General features: G+C 44.3%; 1 protein-coding gene and 1 long non-coding RNA gene across 3 annotated transcripts in view; one reads left to right on the forward strand and one right to left on the reverse strand.

Moving 5' to 3' along the window:
* Positions 1 to 6,341, forward strand: part of RALB (RAS like proto-oncogene B) — a 47,722-nt gene extending 41,381 nt beyond the window's left edge. For both annotated transcript variants that reach the window (XM_066553208.1, XM_066553207.1), the window contains exon 5: positions 1,889 to 6,341. In XM_066553208.1, coding sequence (XP_066409305.1) covers positions 1,889 to 2,008 — 120 coding nt within the window. In that variant the 3' untranslated portion in view covers positions 2,009 to 6,341. The remainder of the gene's footprint in view (positions 1 to 1,888) is intronic.
* An 11,430-nt stretch (positions 6,342 to 17,771) lies between these two features.
* Positions 17,772 to 22,711, reverse strand: LOC136559078 (uncharacterized). The gene is made up of 3 exons (XR_010783965.1): positions 22,335 to 22,711; positions 21,528 to 21,901; positions 17,772 to 20,572 (listed from the first exon to the last, which is right to left on the reverse strand). It is a non-coding gene; the product is annotated as an uncharacterized lncRNA (long non-coding RNA).
* Positions 22,712 to 23,181: the final 470 nt, after the last annotated feature.

The raw sequence follows: 23,181 nt of genomic DNA on the forward strand, positions 1-23,181 counted from the left end.
GTTTTTCAATAGTCCTTTGGGTAAATGGTTCTAAGGATTCTCTAAGTATGTGATTTTGTTTGTAAGGTGTGTCCTTCTTATAACACCAATAAATAACAAGCTATGGACAATTAGAAATTGTTCCCCCTTCCCTATAAAGCTACGTGTAATGTGGTTAATCTTAAAAATTTTATTCTTCTTTTCTGCCAAGATTACTATGAATTGTGAGATCAACTTTTTGCTGTGTCCCTGTCCTGTTTTGACTTGTCCTTGTTGGTATAGGACAGTTATTCTCATGTTATTCTGCTGATGTTTTCTTGCATAAACAGTGGTGGTGGGATATTTATTCTAGAAGAGAAATGAATTATGACTATAAAGTGTTTGTCCTGTATAGAGGACAAATCAATTTCAGTCATCCCCTTTATTTTGTTTGTAGTGAGGAGTTCTTGAAGAAAAGGGTGTCTTTTTACTTCACCAATTCACAGAAGATTATATGAAATTACTGTTTGCACCCTAAGGGCTCCAAAAGTGTCTTACTAATATGCAACTGTTTCAAGATTACAAATTTTAAGCAGTTTTCTCTTTGGTTAAAGAACACTTGCAGCTAGCTATATTCTTTTAGACAGCTTCCTGTTCTTCTATATTAGTTCACTAGTGGAAATGTTGTTGGTGCACAAGTAACTGGCAGGAACTCCTCCTCTCATTAAAACTGCAGTATATGAAACTCCTGAATTGAGACTTCTTCATTTAAAGAACATGGCATAATTCAGTTTGGTGAAGTCACCGTCAGTTGCATAAACTGGGTGATGTAGTGAAGCATGAAATTTAGACTTGCTTTTTCCTATAAGCATCTCGTATTACTAATGAATGGCTAGCCTATTTTATATTTAGACTAATCTTCTGATCAGTTGGGATTAACAGCAGTGGAGCTGTGTGTCTGGAGTGTACTAGCATGGTGATCTAGATTTGCTGTAACAGGTCTTCACTGGCTAGTTCATGTGGCATACTGGTTGTCCTCTTTATAAGCACTGTTAGGTACATTGTACAACAAGATATTTCTCTTTGTGGTGATTGTGTGTTAGCAATGTGGCAGAATAAAAAAAGCTTAAGAGGGTTTTGAATTACAAACTAATCTACTTTGATCAGTAGCATGGTCTTGTTTCCAAGTATCAAAGGCTTGAGAGTTCCCTGTTTGGAAAAAAACACACTTTAGTTCTACAGGGTGATGCTAAGCTCTTATTCTGTAATCATAAAAATTATTCTAAATAATAAAATAAAATTATTTTTAAATAATTCTAAAAATAAATACCCAATGACTGTACAGCAAAACTGCTCTTGCATCTTAAGTGGTATGTACCTAGACATCAGGAATACAGGGGTGAAATTGCCTAAGTTTTGGATGAAAAAATTAGAGAGACATGAAAGGAAGCATGGCTTTCTCTGAATTTTTCTTAGAACATAGTTTTGAGAATTTTTTGTGCCCTGTCACTTGAATGCTGCACCCGTGTAATTATAGACGAAGCAGAATAGTAACTGCATGGAAAAGACTGGACTCACTGCTTTCCATAGTTAACAGCAGTGGAAATGTTTAAATGTTTCTAGGGCACAGACAAATGTTCTTATGAGCTCTGAATGCTGCTTTTGTGCAAGAATCATATTTAAAAATCCCTTAGAGAACAGGGCTGTTGAATTTTTTGATAGCCAGGTAAAATTGTGCAGCTGTTTGTTACTGCTTGACACACTACATAATTCTGATGTTGAGTTTGTCACAGGAATCTTTGTCTAGACTTATTTGTGCTGTGTTGAGTACAGTGTGGTTCTACATCTTTATTTGCTGCTGAATACGGTAGTTTTTATCTGCTTTCTGGTGGCTGATGTTGTTTAATCTTTCTTTATTTTTCCCTCCTAGGTATTCTTTGATTTAATGAGAGAAATAAGAGCAAAGAAAATGTCAGAAAACAAAGACAAGAATGGCAAGAAAAGTGGCAAGAACAAGAAAACCTTTAAAGAAAGATGTTGCTTACTGTGATGCTTTGGAACTGTAAATATCTATCTACAGGTGGCACGGATAAAATACCACTAAGGATATAGGGCTGGATTCATGAAAGGAAGTCTGTATTGACTCCCTTATCTTTTGCTTTGCATATCACACCTTCAAAATGTGAAAACAACTTTGCAACCATTTCCAGTATCCAACAAAACCTTTGCCTCCTTAAACTGAAATGGGCTCCATCTTCCAACTTTCAAAACTAGAAATAGTTTCAGAACTACAATCCTTCTGCTTGGTTACACAATGTACTTTTGTATTAACTTCCTTCTAATGTTTCTGTGTGTTTCTCTTGAACCTCTATTGGCCTTAACCAGCACAGCTGTTCAGGTTCAAACACTTTTTCCTGCTGTTGCTGCCCTCCTTGATGGTGCAAACTGCAGAAAGGCTAGATGACACCTAGTAAAGGGTTTGAGTCTCCATCTTCTCTTAGTTGTCACTGATATTTCTTACACTGAAATCTGCTGACTTCCTCCCCATGGTCCATGTAAGAAATAGCAACTGACAGTTGAGAGTCAACTCAAAACAAACTTTCTTCTGTGTTCTGTTTAGTCAATACAGCATTCATGAATCAAGCCTATGGACTCAATTCAGACTTATTTAGGAAATGCAAAAATTGATATTTAAATACAGGCTAGATGCATTCCCTGCTGGGGTCTGTCTTCTCATCCTTAAATTAGTGGTATGGGGTGAGAAAATGACTGTAAGCCTTTTTTCAAAAGGAATAGTATTATCACCATCTCCCTGAAATGCTGTCCTGGGTTTCTTCCATGTATTGTCTTGACTCAATTACACTCCACATCTGTCATCCTTCCCTTACCTTGTACTGGAATAGTGGAAATAGGTGTTGATTTAATAATCAGTTATGTTTATGTTGGAACACTTGTGATGATAATGTTGGAAAGTGAAAACATCTGCATCTGTCTCCTGTCTTGCTGTAGATGAAAATGCTGAATAAGGGTGGGTCCCATCACACAATCATGACCTGGAATAGGTGAGGCATATATGTTACCTCTCAATGATTAGCTGGCTAGTGAGCTGTATGGTGTCAAAAAGCAAATGAAGTTAAGCAGTTGCCACATCTGTTATTCACTGTTAATTTTCTATGTACTGTTTCTGATGCACAGCAGCCTAGCACATGATGAGTTTTGCTGTCAGTTATGCAGTGGTGGTCATGTCTGTTCAACAAAAACAGTCTAGAAGTGGAAGAGTCAGTACTTAGCAGGTTCTGTTGTCAGCTGAATGAAATGAACTTTCTGATGCAGTTTAAATGAAGTGCAGTTGCCAAAAATCTCTTCTGTCACTGTGGAAAAGAACTCTCTTCTGGTTGTGGAGTTTCTCAATGAATTATGGCTATCTTCTGCCTCCACTGAATAGAGAAACTTGAAGAGTAACTGTATCTTGCTGGTAACTGGATGCTTAAAACACAGTTGCTTGGTGAAAAGTTGTTCAATGAAGCTCATTGCAGCACTAAATTAACTAATGGTGTTTCTTCCTGAGATGGAGTAGGGGATACTGTTCAGTACTTAGTGTTGTAATTTGAGGTTGAAAAATATTTTTTCACGTGTACTAGATTGCTTTTGTGCATTCTGTCTCTGAACATTGAAAAAAAGTAAGATGTGATCTATATCAGAGCCTCTGTTGACCTGAGGTTTCACAGGGACTTATCACAAACTCATTGTCTTCCATCACTAGTTCATCTTGTCAGGCAACTCATTGGACTGGGGAAACTGTACTAAATAAAAGGTGCTGTAATCTTCATTCTTGTCAAATTAAATTCCTTCTTCGTTACTCTTATCTTGTATGGGCAGACAGAAAGGTTAACCAGCTCTGGAAATGCTTCTCTGTGAACAGTATAATTAATTGTGAAGTTGGCTTTGTAATGCCCAGTAGTGTTTTGAAGCAGAAGCTGGAAGCCTGCTGGCTTACAGAACTTGCCACTCGAGCTGTGTCACCTGTGTCTAAAGCCTAAGCACTGAATAGGACACTGGGAGCTGTAACACATCTAACAAAGTTTCCTATTGAACTTCCATGGATAAAAGTCCATTTCTGACTCTATATTTTCCATGCAGCAAATGAATGTCCTCTTCTGGAGGAAGGCAACTCAGTTAGGTTTGGTTTTAGTTGAGACTTAAAGGTTTAAGTCCTTAATTAACCTAAAGGATGAACAACAGTTGAGTTGATATTACAAGCTTATCTAGGTCAAGCCCCTCCGAGGCAGGTTGTAAAATGTGTATAACAAAACTGAATAAACTGACCTTACTATATGAATAATGAATTCAGCAAAGCTTACAATGAGCAGCTCAGCTCTGTTGGCTCAAAAGACTTCAATGCCTTGACCTTTGATCTCCATAGTCTTAAAGTACCTGACAGTATTTGATAGGACAGATGAATTTCTTCTCAGAACAGCAAGCCTCTCACTGGTGTTCTTACAGTCCATGTGCTGTTTTCACTCAGGTTAATTTTTTTCTCCAACTGATAAAGCTATGCCACTGAGGTGGACTTCCTTGGAAGAAGGTGCTTGCTGTTTTATGGCTTCCTGCTGCATCTCTTCAGTGTTCTGCTCTTGTCACCTGCTCCAGAAAGACTAGGCCTGGAGACTAAATAAAGCAGCTTTTCAGTTTTCCTCTTCTGTACTTGCAACAAACTCAGTTTAACTTGCCAGTTACAGCTGAAAACACAATGAACAAAGCAGCTACCTTGGAACAGTGGGCAGCAAGCTTTCTGATTTGTACCAGAAAGGCAGTAAAGCTGGTCCCCTGGACTGAAATCTTTCTGTCTCCACCTCAGGGTGGAAGTGCCTGAATATGCCCTTTCTGAATAGGGGCAGTATGATTTGGGGGTTCTTGAATGGCTTCCAGGTGTGCTTCACTGGACATCAATGGATATCACCATCAGGTGGGTTGAGTTGAGTGAATATAACATGGCACAGCATCCTGTGAACAGTGTGAACGGAGCTTTGAGTAACTGGGGGCCAGGTACATCAAATAAGGGATGACTTGGGCAGCAGGGGGTTCGTGGCTGCCTGCTGGCCCTGCTGTGTAGCTGAGGAGACTGAAGGCTGGATTGAAGCTGACGTATTCTATCAGCCTTTGCACGTTGGGTAATTAAAAACCACGGCTTCTCTTTGTTGGTATAATGTGCTCTTAAATCATTCTGGAGCATGGCTGTAGGCAGGTAACTGGATATTTGCAGCTGGAGGTCATGCAAGACTTGACTATGCACTTGCACTTAAGCATTCAAGTATTATTCTTGCGCAATGGTTTAACGTGAAGTCAGGGAACTGTTTACTGCTACGTGCAATCTTCCATATGTGGCTTAGCTTCAAGTGCTCCAGTTTTCCTTCTGCTTTGAGCAGAGCAAACAGGCCCCTGTTATAACAAGGGCTAAGTCATTATATGAAAAAAATACAGGACTCCAGGACTGCAAAGGCAGACTTGACTCTTGTAGAGGACCATCTTTCCAGGTGGGAGTACAGATGCAGCGTGAAGTGTGTTTTCAATGACTTGTGCCCTATGTGTTCTTACACAGACTGATACACCTCTACTGCAATTTCTAGGGGAACACTTGGCTTGATGAGGAGAAAGATGTGTGCATACATTTACTGGGCATTAAACTTCAGTAAGATCTTGATAACCATCTGAAGTTCCAGTTGAGTCCTATCTGGTTTAAGTATAATGCTCAAGAATACTTCAGGTCCAAGGTACAAAACTACAATCTGGAATGCAGTAAGAGGTATGTAGGGGGGATATGCATCTAACTAAATGCTCACCCAGAGCTCTTTTTAAAGCTTTTCAAAGCATTAACCCAGTTCTTAGGCCTGACAGGTCTATCAATTCTTGCTCAAAAAGAGGATACTGTTATCAGTTCAGCTCAGAGCTTATGTAGACAGAAGCTTTCCTTAATTGCTATAAGCATATGTTGCAGTGTTCACCTCCTGTTGACTTTATAGTTGGGAGAAGGAGGGAAGAGGAACAAATAAAAAAGCTATGATTTTTCACTGTAATCTCCACACTTCATGGAAATGGCAGGTGTTCCTCTTGGGATGGGAAGGTGTTATCTCTAACACCAAGTGAGAAGTTTAGTGTAGAGGAAGTGATTGTGATTGCAAGACTTAATGAAACTGCCTCTAAACTATGTATGCTATACTATACTATACAATGTAAATTCTTATTTTTTCCTTACATAGCTTCGGAGCTTTGTCTCTAACTTGCACAAACATTTTTAATGTCTGTAAAACTGGTCACTTTTCATTATCATGCTAATACAACTGATTTGTATTACTATTGATAATAAAAAGAAAAAATGAGCTTCATATTTGTTTGTTATTGGTTTTTACAGCATTCTAAAAGCATACCTAATCCCCAAATTCTTGAATGAGCCAGCCACTGATTTTCAGTGTTGGTAACTAACCTTTCTATCCAATATGTAACAGGATTATATTGCAGGCTATGGGAGGGAAGGAAGAGGTGACTGAGACACTCATCCTTGGCTTTCTGGAAATGGTATGCATGTTTTTCAGGACTGAATTGACATAGTTTGGTTCATTCACGGTTGATTTTCCAGAACTTAATTGGCTCAGACAGCTTGTATCAACTATATGAACGACAGAGTTGCTTTGTCTTTTCTTCAGACAGTCTTGAGCCTTTGAATAACAGAATAAGCAACACTGTGTGGAAAAAGTAGTCCTTAGTTTTTTGAGTGTGCCAGACTCATTCTCAGTGTAGGTTTGTGGTGAATGAACTGCAGGAGAGAAGCTGAGATGCTTCTGAAGCCGGATGGCTCAGGACAGACTCACTGCTCTCTAATGCCACTTAATTTGGAGTGGCAGAACAATGGGATTCAAAGTAAACTTTCAGGCAGTTTCTGTCTGTCTGTATAAGTTGGAAGTGGAATATTCTCTAGCTGAATGACTTCTGGCCAAAGACTACAGCAATTTACATAATCTTGTTTACATGGTGCTTGCCTGGTGTTTGCTCTGTGTTTCTGACTGCCACAGTGGTTTATGTTGCTCTCCTTCCCAGTGAAGTAACTTTTAAAATATTCCGTGGCAGAGAAAGGGTAGCATGGAAAGTGTCGCGTAGGAGGCAGGAGAGGGTTCTGAGCACAGTTGTGTTACACTGCTATACCCAAAGCCCAGATTGGCACCTTCAGGTAGTCTGCAGATGCTTGTGAGGAGCAGGCTTGCCTTTGGTTGCAGCAGGATAAAACAGGAGGATGATGACTCGTGCATAGCTTGGCTCCTGCCTTTGTGTTTGCCTGTATTCTGCCCCAACCAGAACATTTTAGTGTGGTTCTGTGAGCTGAGTGCTGACAATTCCTGGGATGGCACAGGCACCTCTTCCTGAGAACTGCTGGCTCCATCTTGTGGATTTAGGAGTTAGAAGCTCTGCTGTGGAGAGGGGCTGTTCAGCATGCTCAGACGAGCAGACAAGTTGCTGCTATTTATCTGCCACCTGAATTACATGTAGAAATCCACACTAGCTAGATTCTTCTGGTTTCGTTGCTTGGCTATATTATTCTCTCATGCGGTATGAGACTTTGTTCTAAAATTAAATTTTCCTTTTGCATGCAAATGCTAATGTTAAATCTTGCCTAAACATTCTTCTGTGCAGCAGAACACCCAATTTCTCATGAGGATGGTGGATTTACGTTTTTTCTGGCATTAAACCAGTTTGCCTTGCAAGTGTAAGTTTGTTCTGCTTGCTGAGCACTGATTTGCATGCCTGAAAGAATACTTATTGTTCCCTGAGACTGTGCAGTACTTCACTAAATGTTTTGTTTCTATGGGTGACTAAAGATGCTGGGCTTTCTTTGAAATATAAAGCCTTAATTTGGGGGCAGGGCAGAGAATATCCTATTTTTTTTTTTTCCTGGCCCATGGTCTTTCCTCCCCCAAACTACTCAGTGTCTGTTATGGGAATAGGATCTAGTAGGGGTATAGCAGCAAATGCCCTTAAGCATTGTAACTCCAAAGGGGGTTGGAACTAAAAAGTTGAGGTGAGACTGGGATCACATGCTCTGTACTTGCCTTCCTGATAGAGTTGATTAATCTGCAGAGTTTACAGTAAGTTCCCTTCAATGAGCTTTGTTACTTGGCTTTGAGGCAGAATCATGTTTTTGATATAATCAGAGTTTATGGAGTTTGTTTTTAAAGCCTCGCATTTGGGTATCGGAGGCTTTATGCATGTTAGCTCCATAGGCCAAATACCAGAATTCAAGGACAAACTTGTGCACACATGTAGCATCGAGAGACAAGGAAAGTTACTCCCTACTGTTTAATAGTGCTGTGTTTTTATTCTAGAAAGGAAAACACATACAACAAACTGAACCTGCTGTTTGGATGAGTGTTTCAACCTGTGGTCTATAAGAGTGCTCTGTAACATGATTACTCTCCCCACAAAATGATGGCATTACAATTCTATACTTGTAAACAAGGAAAACAACTGTGGACTGTGGGAAGGAGTAATTATCTGAAAAAATAGCCAAATTCTTCCTTGCTTCTAAATGAAAACCATCATGGTAACATTGCCCAAGATACCCTGCAGTTTTACTCCTAGAAATTTGGCTCTTCAGTTTTAAAAAGGCTGTTGAGAACCAGAGAGGCATGGTCCTGGTCAGACACAGACCTCCCTGACAGAAGTGTCTTTTCCCAGAATGACAGGCTTCAGGAATCAGAAATTAAAACTGTTTCTTGCTTGGAAGTTGGTGCTATGAAACCCCAAATCTTTTAGGTTGCTGAAAAAATGCCTGGAGGATGGACTAGGTGTTTGGTTTTAATTTTCTAGTTTTTGCCCTGGTCATTGGTGTGGAAGAGCCTCTTTCACTAAGGAGTCTCTGCTTTCATTTCTCTGTAGCCTGCGTGAGGGGGTTTGGAGGGTTTCCTCAGTCTGCTTAGGTTCAGGCAGCTTAATAAAATATGAGCCATTCTTTTCCTTTCACTCCTGGTGACTGCACCCCAATTAGGTGCTGAGCAGTGCCACTGTACTGCAAATACTGGGGTACTTGCATCCCCAGCTATGGTTGGCTGTCTCATTCCAGCTCTGAAAACTGCAGGACAACAGAATGAATCACACTATGGGAAGAACAACTACTCACAGAAGGATTATGAGCACTAGGAGAGCTGGTTACTTCAGACTTTGCTAATGAAAGCTGCTTCCTACCTGAAGAACAGCAGCAGAATATGTGATTCACCTACTTCTGCAGTCAGGTTAGAACTTTCTAATGTGGTACCTTGAGTAAATCTGCTTGAATGATGACAGTAGTGCACTAAACACTCGTGGAGCAGAGGGTAACACCGTGCCTGCTTGAATTGTTTTGATTTGCCTTTTTTCCCCCTTTCCCTCCCTGAACAGTACAGAGGGAGGAAGGCAGGCAGAGCTTCTCCTGCGTGGGAATAAAGGCCACATTTGCAGCTTTGCCTCAGGAGCTTGAAAAACCATAAGTCAGGCCTCCAAAACTGCATTTGGTTTAGAAATAATGAGATACTTTAGAAAATGAACTTGGAGTTCTCTTTCACAGTCTTTTTGTTTCCAAGCATTTTGAGTACCCTTGCTTCATGTTTGCAAGCTTGCTTTCTTCAACAATGATGGCAGAAGTACTTTTTTCAATGAAAACAAAGATGTTCTTATGCTTGCTGATTCCAGCACCTGGGGCATAAATTTTAAAATATTGTGGCATTTGGAGAGAACTGGAGGCAGGACACGCAAACCACTCAACTTTGAGCCCCATTTCTGCTGGGTCACCATCCTTTCCAGTAGGAATCTGAAGGATTGCAAAAGCCGGAACATAAGGATCCCCTGTTGGTGGTCCCAGTGTCTGTCTTGGCAGCTTGCCAGGAGCCCAAGGGATGCACTTAATTTTCTTTATTCATTAGCATATTTTTAATCAAATCCATCAAACCACAATGTTTCCACATGTCTCTCCCATGGCAGATGAACAAAAATAGGTCAGTGCCCAAATGTACCTTTAACACACTGCAGTTCACTCCCCTTCTATAGTTGCAGTTGGAGGACAGCAAATGACTTGTGTGCTGCACCTGGTGAAAACTTGTGATGAAGACTTAGCTCTTCTCCTGAAAGAGGTGAGCACATGGATTTTGTCCATGACACAAACTGCTTTCCATCCGCTGCCCAGTCAGAGGGCAGAAAGAGCTGTGTCTGAATCCTCTCCAACTTGAAACTAAGTTTACAGCCATTTGTTTAATAGTGAATAATCAAGCAGGTGCAATGTCCAGGGCTGAATTCCCTGGCCCTAATAAAGTTCCAAGACTGCTTACACCTAGTTTAATAACAGGCTTTTACATTCTTGTCACCTGTAACCTACCTTCATATACCTCATGCTGCCAACCCATCTCTAGCCAGGCAAGGAAAATGTTGCAGTGTTGAGATCATGTTCACACTTGCAGCTGAGACGTGTCTTGCCTTGTTTCTTATCTCTGAATTGTTCATAACAAGAGCTAAGTAAAAATTACTCTTCATGTTTTTTACATGAGCTTTCAAAGTTGGTTCTGGGTGGGGTGAATATTGCATCAACACCAAGTTAAAACTTATCTTTTGTTCTTCTTTTTTGGAAAGAAATGGGGATATAGATTCCAGGGAAACAGTCTTCCGTATGAGACACAAATTGGGTAAAGTCAGAAGTATTAAATAGGTTTGGAGTTTTTGAAATGCAAGTGTATGACAAAGGGATGTGTGCTTTACTTTGTTTTCTTTCTCTTTTGCTAAGAAGCCTTTCCCAGGACTTCAAATATAAAAAGTTGATGAATGCATATCCTAAATGCAGAAATTGGAATGGACTTGTAGCCTGTTCCTAGCTGCAGAAAAGCTAGGGAAGTGAAAGGTGAAAAGCTCTGCAGCCCCACCTCTCCTGGTAACCCCTTCCTGCTGACAGCACCATCAACCCAGACAGGCTGCAGCAAGTGACGCATGCACAGAGGAAACTCTGCTGCTGGCAGAGTCTCCCTTTCAGTCATCACAGGCTCCTTTGCGGTTCCTCTTGTTTTGGGAAGTAACCGAGGGGTGAGGGTAGGAAAGGTGTCTTAGCAAGACTGTTAATTTTGGCTTCCCAGCTAAAGGATTTGGGCACTTCCTGCTGGGAAGGCCTTTTGCATGTATTTGTGTCAAAAGCCCAAAAACAGAGTATAACCTCTAAAGGCAGGAAGTCCATAGTGAGAAGATAAAGTTTTCTCTGATGTGCACCAGGTGGTCTCTGCTAAATAACAAAGCATCCCAATTGTGGGGCTGGAGAGCTGTTTACTCCTGCCTTGGTGCATGCCTGTAATCATTCACAGCAGCAGTCCCATGTTATGGGCAAATGCTCTACCAATTTATTGTTCTATTCATTCAGCTCTTCCACTTCTGCTTTAAGTACTGTCTTGACAGCTACCAACCACTTGGTTACTTTCAAGTCTTAATACAGACAGTTAATGGTTTGCCTTGTCTAAATGACTTACGCCTGTATTCTTTTATTGTCCTTTAACCATTACTGTTAAACAAGCTCAGCCTTGCTACCTAGACAGAAAATAAGTTCCAGCAGGACTAATTTTACTACAGGCTTAGTCCTGCAAGTTCGTTCCTTGTCACTTTGAAAGGGAAGAGAGTCACTTGGCACATGTACCTCACAATCTCTCTGCTCTCCTGTAGTCCCTCTTTTGTGGGCAGACCTGGGCCTGTACAGAATTTATTGTGCTGGGGTTTGGACTCTAGGGGAGCTGCCTCTACTTTTGCTTTGTGGAGTGCTAGCATGGCAACGACAGTGATGTTTTAGTTTGGTGGAAGCAGGCTTAGAAAAGGTCTTGGGCATCACTGGGGAGTGTTGCAATGCCAGTTCTTGGCAGCCGCCACAAATCTTTGCCTTTTGAAGTGATGTTTCCTGAGCCATGCTCTACCTCAAAATGGCAGCCACCAAAACCAAGAGGCTGCTCCTCTGCCTGAGCATGCCATGGGCAACACAGCCTCTTAAATTTACCTTGCTTGGGGGCTGAGGATCCCTTGGGCTTCACAATTTAGGCTTCTCTTGGTTTTTTTCCAGGAACACAGCGTGGGTCCGTTCATGCAAGGGAAAGGCAGGGTGGTTGGCAGCACAGCAGTGTTTTGTATACACTGTGCTCAGCACTCAAAAGGCTAGTGCTGAACATGGGGAATTTCACATGGCTCAATTCCCTTCTGCCCCGGGGAATGTGTATGTCTCCTCTCCCAGCAGAGTGCGCTTACCAGGGTATGCTTGGTGCCAGGGAGGGGACTGCCTCCATCCTCTTAAAGCTGGTCTCATGTGAATTAGCTAGTTCCAAATGTTTTGGCTAGCAGGGTGAGAAGAAGGGAGGCCTGCGCTTGTGGCTCTCTGAACTGTCTGTTTACAGAGTTGTGGGTTCCTGCTCCCTTTGGTCATGCACTGACTCAGCTGGAGGCTTGAGGAGTGCTCCTGTCCCAGCACCACCCCATGGCCTGCTCCTTCCGAGAACACCTGAGCTGCCTCTCATGCTCCCTGGGATTCCTGTCAGGCAGAAAAGAAGACTGAGCCCAGCTCTTCTTCATGAACTGTTGGACTACTGACTAAATTAAGGTATGAATAAAAATAGCCTACGCCCATATCCTCCACCCACCTTGGGCTCTTTTAGAAACAGAGAAGAAAAAAAAATTGTATTTATTGCTGCATTTTTGGACACCTGATCTGGAAGGTGGGCAGACTGAAAACACCTGCTGCACTGAGTCCTTAGGGAACAAAGTCAGAGATGTTCATCTAGTCATTGTAAGGGACTTAGTCCGAGATGGATGCTGCAGGCTTTACAAGGCTTGGAGGCCTTTGGTTTGCCACTAAGGCCAGCCACAGGCACCTGGACATCTTAAATATATCATCATGGAAGTCACTGCCACATCAGATGCTCAAGGTTTCTTTGCGTTTTGCTATGACACAAGTGATTTTAACATAGAAAGTCAATTAATGGGGATATGAATTCAGCAGCGGCTAAAACCACACATTTCACAAATTTCAAGTTGCTCTAGCAAAAGTTGAATAAGTGTCTTCTGTCTCCTTGAACTTTGTCCTGACCTGCATGCACAACATGATTTGCACTGGGAGTGACAGGGAGTGGACATCCACCAAACATTTCCCCAAAGTGAAATCTGTGCAACAGCCTTATTTCTCTTGATATTTGTTCCAGTAGTTCACCTGGCTGTGGTCAATTTACTTAGCTGCTGTCCAAGAAATACAAGTAAATAGCATGCAATCATACTGATGATATTAAACAAAAGCACCTTTCCAGTGTGACTGCACACCATTGGCAGCTTGAGTGCACATTTTGTGGGGGGGAAATGCCTATGACCTGAGGAGCACCTGAAGCTGAATGAAACAAGAGCCCTTAGAAAGCAGTCCAAGCCATCATACCTAATGCTCAGCTTTTATGTCATTATGAATATCTTTAACACACATGCACACAAAATATAGGGGTACTGTGATGCCTAAATAACTGGTTATCTTAAATTTTTCTCTAACCCTGACATCTGGAAAAAGCTGTGGCTGTACAAAATACCATCTATTGCTAATTCTTTATGCAGCTCTAGCACCTTTCACCCTGAAGGACCAGACCCCTTGAACTCTGGCCCATGACTACCTTCCCATTCTCCCCGAAAGACCATAGTAAATGAGGTCATCTTAGAGAAGTCCAGCTGTGTGATAGCAGCTGCTGCCTTATGCTCCCCTAAAGGGAAAGTGGGGCCTGTTTTGGGGTGTGTTGGGACCAACTGGATGCAGGCCTTGCATTTTCTCTCAGTGCCCTTCACTGTTCTTGTAGAGGTGGCCCTGCAGAAGAGGGTCCCAAAGGGTGCAGCAGCCAAGTGCAGCATCTGATGGAGTGAAAATTTGTGCACAATTCAGAGCAAGTACCAGTTTACAATAACCTCCAGTAAAGAGGAAATGTAGAGAATAAAACAACTAATTGGGTCTGTGTCACGGTGCTTTAGTACCAACTATAAAATTTGGCCAAAGAAATGAAGCTCACACCTTTCTGTTGCACACAAATAAACCAATATTTCCTAGGGATCTTTCACAACCAGTATTGGTGAGGATTTATCACACATAATGTCCAAACCTGAATGCACCTGGCCCGGTATGGGATCCTTAGTGATTGTTTTTTGGGGTTTGGGTGGTTTTTTTAATATTCCATTTTCAGCTGGAAATTACTGATGTGACCAAAGTCCGATTCCTTTCAGCAGTTTCTCCCTTCCTCCCCCCACCTTTTCGCACTCCCTGAGGTCTGACCATCTGGAAATCCTCCTCCACCTCTTCATCATGTGTGAATTTCCACCTAGGGCTGAAAGTGTCACTGTACTAAAGTGTGATGCATTAACACATTGAGGCAGAAAGCAGAGGGGAGTTGGGGATTATAACACTTCATGACCCACTCCGCAGTTGCTCTATGATTTAATCATCTTTATCAGCTTGTATCCTTTTCTTTGTATCCCATATTTTCCCTGTATCCTTTATTAAAAAACTTCCATAATTAAAAAAAAAACAATTCTCTACACAAACATGTAGAGTGCAGAACCTTATACTGAGACTAGGATTGACTGAAAAAGGCAAATGTCTCAAGGAAAACATGCCTCACTCAGGCAATCTGGGAGACCTAGGTCCCTTTTTCACAACAAAGCTGAATAATTATCCATATCTCCTATTACAAACTTGGGTTTCTTCCTCCCAACTCTCATACACATGATCTGAAATATATATACGTATATCTAAAATGTAAGTAGTAAAAATGTTATCTTGTATAGAAATGAAACAAACTCTGCAAACCAGGTGCCATGTTGGTTTATACTTTAGGTAGAGTGGAATGGAAAATTCACTAATTTGGAAGTCAGTTAGCTGCCTAGCCTTCTTCTAACTAAATACTGAGGCTTATTATGCTTCAGATAAATATATATATATGTATTTTGTGGCTTGGTTGCTGTAATCATCTTGGATGTAATAATGTTACTAGCCTCAGGGCTATATTTATTAAGATTTTAATTTAAAATCTTTCTGTCCTTCAGCATTTAAACAGAGGAAAACCCCATGTGGAGTAGCCAAAAAAAAAAAAAAGTTCATCCTTTTCTATTTCATGCATTCCCCTCCCCTAGGCCCTCTCTCTCATCTTTTAAGCAAAAAACCCTAGAACACCACACTTTCCTGTTACAGCTCTGCACCCTACTAAGACTTCAGTACCTGTGTAGGTTTGTTAGATCCAATGTCTGCTTAACATGATCTCTGTGCTTCTGCTCTTGCCATCTCTGAAGTGGTGGTTTATTTTCTTATCCTGGTATAATGGTATCAGTATATTCCACAGTAATATTTCCACATATTATAATTTATTCTTAATAGTGTTCTTGGTAAGGATCTCAACCACAGCTGTAAACACTGAGGGGGCAAGATTATTACTCAGAAATGGCAAAGGGCTGTGGAGAATTTTGAGGGTTATTCTTTGTTAATAAGCTCCCCCACTTTTGGGAAGATCATGGCAGGGAAACAGCAGAACAAGAAGACCTGCTTGTAGCCTGGAGAGTGAAAAAGCTGTCACAGTGTAAGTGCTTTTTCACATGTTTTGGAAGAAATGGCAGAGGTTAGCACCCAAGTCATACAGCGTTTGCAACCCATTTTGTTTTAATCCTGCAGCATACTCAGGCACTGACTTATGACTGATAGATGCTAAGCAGGGCAGAAGGTGATTCAGAAATTTTTGTTAATAACCTTCTCCTGTGATTTAGTGTGGTAGCAGAGGACCTTCCTTGGAGCCAGTGTTCATACAGCAAACGTGAGGCAGTCTGAATGTTCTAGCTAGAGGCCTGCAGAGGCTAAATAGCACTGGGCAGATGAGCGTGAGTCGCATGGGGCAGCTCTCAGCTGGGCTGAATCTGTAGAGCTCCACTAACTGTGACAGTGCTACTGCTCTGCCCCTCCTTGCTTCAACTGGGGCACTTTGCTGCTCTTACAGGAATGCCTTGATCCTGGCCCTAGCAGAGAGTAAACCATATATCACAGTCATCTTTCAAATCTCACTCTGACATTATTTTGCAAACAGTCGAACTGCACAACAGTTTTCATTTAATATAATAAGATTCATGGAAACAAAACTGTGCAATTTAACTATGAACAGATTGAAAATTACTTTTGACACACAGCACCAAGGCCATGCTGTTTGTGTCAAGCTCCATGGAAAAGATGAATTCTTGTATGCCTCTTTTCTTCATTTCAAAGCAACTTCCAGAGGACTGAATGCTGTCATCCTAACTAACAGCTAGTGAAAATGGGGTAAAGAGAGGGAAGCTCAGGCCTAAGCCCAGGACTTCTGGCTGCAGCCTGTCCACAGGAAGTAGGTGTAGAGACTTCCTCTACTTGCTACTTGCTTGTGGGGAAAAAAAAAGTTTATGTTCAGGTATTCATGGAGTACTACTGATTATCCACTGTGAATGACTCGGGTACTCCATTTCTCTTAGGGCGTTCATTGCAAAGCTACCAGCCATTTTTTGCTTCTGAGCTTCATTTAAAATTTGAGGGAAACATTTCCATTTTGTCACCACTGCCTGATAACCACTGCTTTTCTCAGGACAGCTGATTTTAGCATTGCTCCATGCTAAAGTTCATTTTCTGGATCTATCAGATACATCAATCATGGGTGGATGACAAAAGAAAAGCACCCATGGACTTCTAAACGCGCTGCCTCAGTAAGTAGCGTTCAAATTACAAAAAGTCAGGTTTTAACTATTTTGTTTACCACTTAAATGCAGATTTTATTTTTACCCACTTTGCTACTTTGCAAGCCTTTTGGTGTGAACTTAAACAAACATGAAAATCATGTTCTTTACAGCATGTTAAAAGTGCTTATATGTTAAAAGTGCTCACCACAAAGTAGACACTTCTTTGTTGGGCAACCAGCACAGCTTTTTCATGTTCTCTGTGTGTCCTCACCCGCCCCAACCTATTTAGGTCAATACAAGCAACTTCAGAGGAAGTCACTGCCTGGTTATAAGGCTACGGCTTTGGACTGCAGAGGACAGACTGTGCGAGGAAAGCAAGAACACTCTGGGCCATCAACAAGCAGAGGATAGCTCTTGAATATCACAGGGGATATCCACCCGATGGCGTGTGGTCCCTTTACTCTGGGGACTGGAGCAGATCCCTGAAGTCAGCCTTTCTGGCAAAGGGACATTGCTGTGTGCAGAGACCTGCCTGAGGCAGGGACCTGCCTGCACTGCACCACGGGCACGAGACTCAGCCACGCTCATTCCCCACAGTGAACCTGGGGCTCGGCTGCAGACCCTCCCAGAGCATGGAGGGGTCATTGAAGAGGATCAACCAGCCAACACATTGCCCATGAAGCACAGCCAGGTAGCTGAGGTGAGGGGAGCAGGACTGCAGCTGTGCTGAAGCAGGTGCACTGGGAGCAGGAGGCTGAGGCTGTGAGTATATCCCTGCCACCCTGTCCTGCTGTCTCCCCCATGTCCCCCATCCTGCCTGACACTTGTGCTGAAATCTGGCATTCAATAGGTGCTCTTCAAAACCTGTTGAGGGCTCTACTGTATTTCTCTGTGACTCAGATTCTCGTTGTACCTGCTTTAGACAAAGAGTCCCCAGTTTGGTCAGGTCTTTTGTTTCTGTCTGCTAAACCCCTCTTCTTCCAAGTGCTGTTCAGAATAGGACCCTTTCTTTTAGAGAATAAATCTCTGTTAACAAACAGTTTTCAATTAAAGAAGCATGGGCAGGAGCAAAGAAGCCAGATTAATCTCTTAGTGTTTTTATTTTTTAATGAGTTAAGTCTACCTTTGATAGTTCAGAAAATGTCTAGGTCATTCAGAATGGCATTTACCTACCTGATTTTCAATAGGACTTTTCTTTCATACAGAATTATGCTGCTTTTGAAACATCCACTGTCTTTGTCACAGTTGTTCAAGAAGTAATTTGCGTAGTGAGGAATGAGTCTGATTACGGATACATAATTTCATCTGAAGCTAAAGAATGTAATGAACACAAATTCCAGATAGAGCACAGCACTCCCAGCCTACCCTGTATCTGTCTCAGTTTCTCTGTATTTCCTGCAAGATGACAATGGCCACTTTGTGAAAAGCTCTTTCAGATATGAGGCAGAAGTATATACTTCAAGGTCTAGCCTTGAAACTTCTGTGGGATAGCAATGCTCTTCTGAAGTGCCATTTAAAACAGATTGCGTTTCACTACGTGCAAAAATCCCCCATATAGATGCAGCTATATGAGCAAAAAAAAAGTGCTTTTGCCAGTATAGCCTATTTTATTTGGGAAACGCTTGCAGAAAAAGATGCTTGTGCTAGTAAAACTTGTATTTGCTGGTTATCAAAGGAGAAGCATTTCTAGTGCAAACCAGGCCTCTCATATGTGAAGCTTTTATTCAGTTCAGCCATCAGTACAGTAGAGAAAATCCTACCTCAAAGGGATTAACAAGGTTACCTAATAGATATTATTAATGGTTTAAGTGCATAAAAGGTGCTTTAGCTAAAGGTGAAGGGCTAGATCTTTTGCTAATGTAAATTGTTCATGGTCCCACTGAGGGCATGGTGGAAACACAGTGCACTGAGAGAGCTGCCTTGTGCCATCGCCTCCTGCTCAGTTTCTAGCTCAGGGCTGCACTGACTGGTCTCTCCAAGAGTGACTTCTGCTTCCTTGTCCCTGAGAAAAATTTGCATAAGCAAATATCTAGGTTATAAAGGAAGAAAGAGTTGTATCTAGGAGGACCCTGTTTGGGCAGGGAGGTTGGATCAGATGACCCCACGGGTGGTCCCTTCCAAGCTGACCTGTTCCGTGATTGTGCAGCAGTTGGATGTCTCGGGAACATGCCAACTTACACTGCCTGAGGATCTCAGTTTATCCTGTTTTCATTATATAGTAGCTTTTTATAGGCATCAGATTCCAGTCATGAGACTGGATGATTCTACAGAAAATACCCTCCGACGCTGTACTTTCTCACAGCAGGGCTCCCTGGCTAATCGTGTGCTTGCCCGTCAAGCACAAATCCCAGCCATTTCCTTCCCAGTTTTCCCCTGCATTTAATGTATGGAAAAGCATGACCCTGAATCAGATGAATAGCAGCCGGTTTGAGAAGGTGTGTGTGAAAATGTATCCTCACGCAGATGAGCTCAGAACAAATAGAATGGAGGGGAGGAGGGGAAGAGAGCCGAGTTGGAGAATGTGAAGCTACCCTCTCCCTGATAGCTCAGCCACTATGTGTAAGCAACAAGTTTATGCCCAAGGGAAAGAACTGAAAGCTGAGGAAATCTTAAAATTAACAGAGCTTTATGGCTCAATCAATAGGCCATGCTCCCTGAGCAAGATTAGAAATCAGATGGCACATTTCTTTCTGTTAACCCTGTTTGCTCTCCCTGAAGGCTCTTCTGCCTGAAAGCATCTGAGGTTTGATTAAGTTCTTCTCTAGGAGGAAGCCAGAGAAAGTCCATTGTGTGAGAACTGCCTCCAGAATGCTGTGTTGGACACACTTTAAATAACAATAGAGGTTATTATTGTATTAGTTTGTTAGTAATTGTGAGAGAAGATAAGTCTTCCCAATATTTGAATATGCAAAATGGCTTTGGCTGAGAGGGGGAAATGCAAAAACCAAAACATGCCACTACAGCAAGTAACAGGGATGATTTAAAATCCCCACATGTAAAAAAGAAAACCTCTACCTTGTTTTATTGTAGAAATACCTTGCCAGATTTGTTATCCCCACCAAACCCATTATATTTTCCCTCTTTGGCATTTCATTTTCACTGGGGTAACGAAATACTTTTTTGCAAAGGGAGATGGACTGTGTTTGCACCTATTTCTTGTTTGACAGTGACCTCTATGAACCAGTCATCACTGCTCTGCCTGTTGTTTTCTTGTTAGCTCTTTGCTGTCAAATTAATTACTGTGAAGTACTAAGCTTGTTGCATTCACGTGCTCTTATTAGCTCACAGGATGTCAGAGTGATTGGATTTTTAGCATTATTTCTTTTTTTACATTCCAGGCTTTCCATTCAAAACCTGTTACTGGCAGGGAGGAAATACTGTACCTAATTCTGATCTCTCATCAGGGTAGCTCCAGTGATGCTGAGGATTTACAAAGCTGTATATGCAATTAGACTTTGTCTATATTAAACCCAACATGAACAACTAGATTGGGATTGCAATGTGACTTTGAAGCACAGCACTGAATGTCTTTCCTTTTCAGTATAGAACAAGAAAGAAAACATTTATGATGAGAATAGCATTCATCCCCTCCATTCTTAAATCACAGTAATGAGCTGATCCTCCACTTGACCCTCTTCACACTCCTGAATTGCTTGTATTTGTGACAGCTAACAGCTCTCACTCGAGTGCAGTCCAGGGATCGATGAGAAGTTTTATTATTTTCTTCTTCTACAAAATGAAACGAGCAGAAGGGACTTCTTTGCTGTCATGCTTGAAATTTGTGTGTCCTGCATCTGCCCTTGAAAAGCACCATCTGCCTCGGTGAAAAAGATGAAGGTCTTGAGAGTTGTCTTCATTCCTGAAGGTAGATTTTTTTCTTTTATTAAAAAAAAAAAAAAAAAAAAAAAAAGTAGATGCGATTAGAAGGGCCGGGCAGAAGGCTCAGCCCAAAGTGCTCCTTTGCCCAGCGCTGAGCTCCGGCTCCAGCGCGCACCGCCCGCCCGCTGCCCAGCCCCAACCCCTCGCCTCTGCGGGACCCGGCTTCCCAGCCCGGCCCGCGGAGACCTCCCCAGCGCCCCCACGGCCGGGTGCTCCCGTGCATCCGGGGGCTGTCCCGGGATGCGGCTGTCCCGGGATGCGGCTGTCCCGGGATGCGGCTGTCCCGGGATGCGGCTGTCCCGGTGACCCCGCCCGGCCCCGCCGCCGCTTCCCCGCGCGGCCCAGAGGGGGCGCCCTCGGCCCAGGCTTGCCCTGTGGCGGCGGCGGCGCGCGCGGGCCCCGCGCAGGTGAGCGCGACCCCGCTGGGCCCGGCCCGGCCCGGCGCGGAGCGGAGCGGCCGCGGTGCCGCCTCGGTGGTGCCGCCGCCTCGGTGGTGCTGCCCTGGCCGCCGATGTGCGCCGGGCTTCTCCCCCCGCCCCCTTGGCCCCTGTCCCTGACCGCTGGTCCCTGGGCAGGGCTTCTGGCGGGAGCCGGTGGGGATCTCTCCTGAGCGCTGCCGTGAGGGGTGTCACGGCCATCCATCCCCTCTGCCCCGGTGCCCGCTCCTCCCCATCCCCAAAGCGCTCTCCCGCGAAGGCGCGCAGGAAAAGCCGGTCCCCGGGCGCGGGCAGGGCCGGTGCTGCTGGCGGCTCCCCTGCGGGAGTGCAGCGGTCCCGTTATTTCCCCTCCCGGCTCCCCTCGGCCGCCGCCCCGGTCCCCCTCCCCCTGCTGCCTCCGACAGGCTCCGCGTCCCTGCTGCCCCACGGAAAACACACACAGTGCCCGGCACCCGCCCCGGCTACCTGGCTCATTCAAACAAACAAACAGAAACCCCCCCCCGTCGCAAAGCCAACCGATGGTAAACTTTCTAATGACTTTCAAGTGCTTAAAAGCCAAGGAGCACCGGGGGAGGGGAAGAAGGGGGCATCCATCTCCCGGCCGGGACGGGAGGGGGCCAGAGCTGCAGCCGCTCGGGGTCCGTCCGTTCGTCCGTCCGTCCTGCCGGACGATGGGACAGGGACGCGAGCCGGTGTGGTGGGTGTGTTTGCAGGAACCGGGAGGGAGAGAGGGAGGGGACGGGGGGAGTTAAAGAAACAGCATAGTTAATATTTCCACATCAGGAAGTTACTGTAATAGCCCAGGGGGCAAAAGACTTAACTTAAGCTCCTAAATAGTGAGGAGCCCATGGCGTCTGTTATAGGTTGGAGTTCCCACGTGGTTTTAACTCCTGTATAAAAAGTTTCAGTAGAAAGTGCCACAATGTCGTGATTTTGCAGGGGGGGAAAATTAGCAGGAGGAGATCAGAGAAGATAAGCGAGGAGCAAGCAGCTTCCCCGAGACCTTTCACTGCGGATCCGAGAGGGAACATCAGACGCGTAAAAAAAGAAAAACAAAAAACAAAAACAAAAACCAAAAAGCCAAACAAAACAAAAAACCCCAAACAAAACAAAACACAGCGTTCAAGCCAGCACAAGGCGAGCGAAAGATCAAAAAGACGCAGAGGGAGACAGATTAACTGGAGCAGCAGCAGCAGCAGCAACAACAACAAAAATCACACTTAAAATAATAATAGCAATAATAATAATAAAACCCAAACCACCAACAAGGGAGATATTGTTTAAAAGAGCAAGCGAGGGAGCGAGCCGAAGAGCTGGTCTGACCGAGTGGATCCGTGCAGCTTCTCCTGGGATCGCCGGGATCGCGCCGCTTCTCCGCTCCGCGTCGCGCAGCGTGCGGTGCCCTGCCCGCGGCGGGGGTCCCCGGGCGCCGCCACCGCATCCGCGCCGGACTCCGGACCCTCCGCGCTGCTTTGAAAATAAAAGCATCTCGCTAATAATAAGCGGGACGGTGAGGGGAGAAGACTCGCAACAGTGGAGCTGCCAGCCGCGCACCCTCTCCCCGCCGCCCCCGGCTCCCTCCCCAGCTATGCTCCGGGTCAACTTTGATGGCACGTTGAGAAGCAGCGGGCGCTGAAGGGGGACAACCGAGCGGCGCGGAGGGGACCTCTACCCACGCGGGGGCGGAGTGAGCGGGGGGGTACAAGTGGTATTTCTCTCTCCCCCCCCCCCCCCCTCCAGGCTATAAATTGGATTGTATATAAATCTGCTTCGTTTATCTCCCTGACCCCCCTCAATGACGCTGGACTAGAGAGCTCCTCTCCGCGGCCCGCCCGGACCTGGCGAAACGAGCGAATGGACCACGAGCGACTGCGCCCGGGGATGCCCCTCTGAAGCGACGCGGGGCACCGGGGCAGAGCGGCGCCGCCTCTCCCCTGCTCCCCGGATCCCCTCGCACCTCCGGCTCGCTCCCCGCTCCCCCTCCCTCCTCCCCGGGCTCCGCAGCCACCCCCTCACCTGCTGCCGTCCCCCTCCCCCGTGGAGCCGGGCTCTCTCCGTGCACGCCAAGCCTGCTCCCCCCCCCCCGCCGCCAACTTCGCCCTCGGTGCCTGCGCGTGCAGCCTCCCCCCTCCGCCTCCCCGGCGGCACACGCCGCTTCCCCGGGCGCCCC

The sequence above is a fragment of the Molothrus aeneus genome, chromosome 7 (genome assembly GCF_037042795.1).
Source record: "Molothrus aeneus isolate 106 chromosome 7, BPBGC_Maene_1.0, whole genome shotgun sequence".
NCBI classification, from domain to species: Eukaryota; Metazoa; Chordata; class Aves; order Passeriformes; family Icteridae; genus Molothrus; species Molothrus aeneus.